Source organism: Caenorhabditis briggsae (genome assembly GCF_000004555.2).
Source record: "Caenorhabditis briggsae complete genome, chrIII, whole genome shotgun sequence".
In the NCBI taxonomy this organism is placed as follows: domain Eukaryota; kingdom Metazoa; phylum Nematoda; class Chromadorea; order Rhabditida; family Rhabditidae; genus Caenorhabditis; species Caenorhabditis briggsae.
The window spans coordinates 1,921,935-1,927,326 of NC_013490.2; the positions used below are offsets into that span (position 1 = coordinate 1,921,935).

General features: G+C 41.7%; 2 protein-coding genes across 2 annotated transcripts in view; both read left to right on the forward strand.

The window, feature by feature from the left end:
• Positions 1–881, forward strand: part of Cbr-zip-12 — a gene marked incomplete at both ends in the record, with an annotated part of 3,953 nt that extends 3,072 nt beyond the window's left edge. Inside the window, 2 exons of the mRNA XM_002640980.2 lie at positions 228–380; positions 654–881. Coding sequence (XP_002641026.2) covers positions 228–380; positions 654–881 — 381 coding nt within the window. The remainder of the gene's footprint in view (positions 1–227; positions 381–653) is intronic.
• A 1,137-nt stretch (positions 882–2,018) lies between these two features.
• Positions 2,019–5,278, forward strand: CBG25818 (the record flags this gene model as incomplete). Its single annotated transcript, XM_045243429.1, has 11 exons — positions 2,019–2,144; positions 2,285–2,342; positions 2,402–2,601; positions 2,655–2,903; positions 3,011–3,461; positions 3,511–3,894; positions 3,945–4,058; positions 4,108–4,242; positions 4,607–4,831; positions 4,880–4,999; positions 5,055–5,278. 11 exons carry the CDS (start codon positions 2,019–2,021, stop codon positions 5,276–5,278), a joined length of 2,286 nt encoding a protein of 761 aa, XP_045099205.1.
• Positions 5,279–5,392: the final 114 nt, after the last annotated feature.

Here is a 5,392-nt window from a genome sequence, read left to right on the forward strand (position 1 = left end):
AGAAATGTGTTAACAGAAAAAATGTGTAAAATGTTTAGTAGATCATTTTTCTTTTTTAAAAATCTTAAAAATTCAATTTTTAAAGTCTATTAGGGCGCATTTACTACTATACTCCGGGGAACGATCGAATCTCAACTTCTAATAGACCGATTTCTATGATTTTTGCATCAATCGAAAGGATTTTTTTTTATTTTATTGATTTTTCATAAGGATTACGGTAATTTCAGAGATTCGCAAGTGCCCGTGAGGAGTTTGAAAAAGCGGCGACCGATTTACGGATTAAAAATGGGGTGATTGGAACGTTAGGCTCTCGAAAAATTCGAGCAAAACAGCAAATGGAATGGCGACAACATTTGTATGATATTTCTGTTAATGAGCATGTGAGTTCCCTTTTTGCTTGATGGAAATTCGCTCTATTGGACTATTATGGTTTTTGCTGTTTTTAGGCGTTTTTTCAGCTTTTTAAGGTCATTTTTAGAGAGTTTTGATGTAAAATACGCATTTCCAGACTAAAATTGACTCTGAAAAGTAAAAATTTGGAAAAAATTCTGAAAAAATTTTTTTGAAATTTTTGGAATTTTTTTTCGAAAAAATCAGAATATTTATATTGATACTAAGCTACTTTTTTAGAATTTTTTACAAATTTTTTCCAGAAACTTCGCCGCGAGACCAAACTCTCAGAATTGGCAGATAACTATGTGAAGAATACAGTACCCAAAGCTGCTCCACTGATCCAATCGATACCGAAAGACGTCCTGGATCAATTGATTGAAAACAATCGGGCCGCTGATCTGGAAGAGTTTTATCGATTTGTTGTTGATAATTCCACTGATAGCGCTCCTCATTTTTTTGTTGATAATAGTGATAAAGTTGTTAAATAAAGTTTGGTTTATGAAAATGCGCTCTATTGGATTTTTTAGTAGAAAAACAAGAACTTTGTGACCTCAAAACAAAAAATAATCCGTATGAAATCCCCTGTTCATCCTCTGTGTTCCTCTTTTTAATTGAAAAAATTTCGAACAAAATTTTTTTTTGATCTACAGTTTTTTTGTTTCAAAATTGCTTTTTTTTGTCCCAAAATTTTTAAAATTTATTGTTTTTCCGTTTTTCCCCATTTTTTCATCTTGATCGCTGAAAATCAGTCAAAAATTGCCTTTTTAAGCGAGAGAGTGTGTGAAAAGAGGAGAGCACTCTCTGACGAAATCGCAAACGCGCTCCATTTTAATGGTTTTTTTGGGGTTTCGGGGGATTCCGAGGGTCTGGAACTCGATTTTTGAAATAAACTGTTTTACTGGGAAAAAATATCTCGGAAAATTCGAAAATTTCAGTTCAAAAACCTCAATTTTCAAGCAAAAAGTCGATAATTTTCCGGCAATTTCTAGGTCTGCAATTCATCAAAAAAATCGTTATTTTTCTGAATTTTTTCTTCTTATTAGGATTTGATCTCCTAAAATCGATAATTTCAGTCAAAAAATCTGAAAATTTTCCATTTTAACGCCAACCAAAAATTTCTGCGAAAAATCGATAATTTCCCGGCAAATTCTAGGTCTGAAAATCCCAAAAACCCTCTTTTTCACGATTTCATGTCTCTTTTTCAAATTTCCCGCCATGACGGTGGGTATCGCCGCGAAAGGCGCGCCGCGCGAGAGGGTACTGTAGATCGTGGGAAAATCACTACTTTTGTTGTTTTTCGCCTAATTTCCGGATTTTTTCTGCAAAAAAAAGCGAACTTCAACAGAAATTCAAAATCAATGAGCGACTTTGTTTTACACCTCGAAAATCGATAATTTTGGGTGAAAATTCCCTTAAAACTAGAGATTTTCCTTTTTCCCGATTTTCCCTTTTTCTCCTTGAATTTTTGCGGTTTCTATGGTTTTTCAGGCTTTTAAAGTTCGAATTTTACACTCTAAACCTTGAAAAATCAAATTTTTCGCGGTTAAAACCTCAAATTTATGTATTTTCGATTTTTTTTCAAAATTTCCTAAAAATTTAAAATTTTTTCCCGAAAGATCGACAAAATGGATATTAACAACGAGAATTCCGATGATCCACCGGACGGATTTTTGGGAAAAATCGTTAACGAATCATGGAATATCATACAATCGGCGAAGGAAATAAAAAAATCGATGGAGAAGAATGGAAAGGTACAAATGGCCTAGAAATCGATTTTTAGGCCGTAGAAGCTTTTTCTAGGTCATGAAAAAATTCTGCAAATTTTAAAATTTTTCGAAAAAAATTGTTTTTTTTGAAAATTAAAAATTTTTCAAAAATCTGAAATTTTCAGATCGAGCCCGAAAAGACACTTAACGAGCTCGTTCGAAAAAGTGAGGACGATGATGATGGTATTGATTTTTTTAACCCGAAAAAAAATTTCGATTATCGATTTTTTAAATTTTTCCAGACCTACAAGTTCTATCGGAAGAAGAAGTGCACGAATTTTTGAAGGAACTTGAAAGTCCCGATTTTTCCGAAGATTCAAATTTCCCGCCGAACCGTAGACTTGAGGAATCTGGAGCGATCACACCTTCAGATTCGCTCCCACCGTCGCGAGCCACGCCAAGAGGTCGCCATACAGCATTGGAAATGCGCAAAATAAAAGAGGTCAGTAATTGCGCTCCATTGACAATTCGCCTTCAATGATCGATTTTTTTGAGACGCCGGGCGGACTTATAACTGTGAAAAGGGAGCAAAACCGTAATAATTCGAAACGATACTTGGAGAGGAAAAAATTAACGAAGGAAGGTCTAGAAGACTCGATTTTTGACCTGAAAGCGGAATCCGAAGAACTCAGAAAATCGATTGATTCGATGGGAATTGCCGACAATTTTTGGATAAAGAAAAAGAACCAATTGGCACACACGATTTTTGAGAAACGGAACGATGGAAGGCTGAAAATAAAAGAGGTATTTTTCGGTTTTGGCCTTCAATATCGATTTTTCCTGTTCAGAAAAAATCTGAATTGCTTTTAAAACAAGCTAAAATTATACATTTCTCAATTTTTTATTTCCAGGATGTCCATAAATTCGAAACCAAACTGGAGCAAATCGCTGAAGATAAAGTGAGCAGCACCATCAAGCCAGGAACCCTTGGTGCTCGAAAAACTCGTGCCGGTCAATCTCTCGAAACTGCTAAGCTAAAATTGAAAACATACCAACTGGAGACGACAATCGAGCAACTGAAGGCGATTAAAGCATTGCTAGGCAGGCATGCGACCGGTCCAATCCCGCTTCAGTGTCATGGTCCTTCTGGAAGATTTGAAGAGAATGCTCAGCTCCATGAGATTGGCGACACCTCCGGCGACACCTCCTCGGACGCGGGCGCACCGGATGACCTCTCAGTGGAGGAGCATGAGTCCGATGACGGAAACGGTCCGCCGCCATTGTCACCGCATCACCCGACTACAAATGATCATCGCAATTTCACGGTGGGGGACTACTCCGTGGAATGCGCTGTTAAGACAGGTAAGAATCATGTTCGTACGATTTTTGACCATAAAACCTTGCTTTTCAGAGCCCAGCACATCGCCGCCTAATGCCGACCGTTCCTTGGAATTCCCGGGGCTTGGCTGCTCCCTTGCCCCGAGATTGTCCAACGGCACTTCTAGTAAACCATTTACTTCCCGATCATCCCCGACTGGCTCCCGGCATCAAGCGCATTCTGGCATCGGCACATCAGCAGGGACGCCACAGCACCCCGGCGCTCGCCCAGATGAAGGATTCCGCCAGAACCTCACGCACAGCGTCCAACCAACTGCCAAATCCTCTCCGACTGGTCATTTTGGCCCCGGGATGCCTGCCTATACGCCGTGCTGCGCTTTGCCCGCGCGATCGGCAGGCATGCCAACGCTCCGCGTTATGTCGCATACCAAATCACCCACTTACAATACAAATATAGGTAATCAACTTTGATTTTTAGAAGTTTCAATCAAATTTATCATTTTTCAGGGCCTCCACCTTTCCGCCTCCAGGACCCGGGCCTCAAGGCCGCCCTCGACGCCTCTACCAGGGCCTCAACGCCGCGCGTAATTGCCAAACCACTCATTTACCTTAAAAAAAGAGGTAATTAATTCTAATTCTCAGAAGTTTCAGTTGAATTATGAATTTCTAGGGCCTCCCTCACCACCGCCCGTATCTACCAATGGGAGGAATATGACCGCTCAGCACACCGGCGACCGCTCGGCTGAAGGCTCTACTCAGCAGGGCTTTCGCCGGATATCAACGCAGGATTATTATAACGAGAAAGGTAACGATTTTTATTGAAATCAAACAAATTGAAAATGTTTTTCAGACGTCATGTCTTCGCCGCGACCGCTAGCCAAGCGGGGACACACAGGGATCAGCTTTCCTACCGGCGCCTTCCAGCCGGTAGCCCCCGCTTCCGAGAGGGTAAGACGAATTTGAAAGTTTTCATAATCGAACAGATTCAATTCAGAACAGTCCTTTTTTCGCACACGTACCAGAACAGAACGCGGACAGAATCGAACTGTTACAAGTTCGAACTGGTAAGGAGTCGAACTGTCCCAAATTGGAACGCTGTTTTGTGTGTGCTTTCATGCGCGCTCTGTTGCAGGCAGCGTTCGAATTAATTTTCAAATGTTTTTTTTCAGATGTCAAGCCATCGATGTACCCACCCATGCTACGTCTAAGCCCACATCCTGCCATCAGCTCGTTCGGTGGTACTTCGGGAGGACCAAGTGGCCGCGCTGGCGCAGAGAGTTCTGCCGGACCTCCGGTTGCTCATCAGGACAGGTCGGGTAGCATGTTAGCCGCGTACACCGCACGCCACCAGGCGGAAGCCGCCTCCCAGCCGACGAATTACGGCACCAAAAGAGGTAACAAATTTACTAAAATCGAAGGAATTTTTGAGCATCCTTTTTCAGAGCCTCAGCCGGGCCACTACGGCTGTACAGTAACCCCCACACTGCCTCCTACGGTGCGTCAGAGGCCCGCGCAGCTCCATGGCGCAGGGGATGCATGGCAGTATCACTTCAACAAAAGAGGTATTGATTTTTCGAAAATTCAGACCAGCAGAAATCTCAATTATCGATTTTTCAGCACTGCCAGCTGGTAATCGTCGCACTCAGGCAGGCTCGTATCTAGCTCCCAGTGGACCAGCACACTGGCAAGGTAGAGAGTCCATCAGTAGAAAAAGAACCGCCGTCTCTGAGGGATCACTTGAGCTTCTTGACGGAGCTGCCACGTCATCGCCGAGAAAACGAGCATATACGCTCCATGGAAAATTAGAAAGCATGGACAAAGGATCGGGATTTAATCAATAATTTTTTTGTCCTTTTTCGTGCTATTTCTCAACTTATTTTTTGTATCACTAGTAGCTATTGTCTATTCAATAAAACGTGGGCGCGCCGCAGGTTGCAAAGTGACACGCCCCTTTA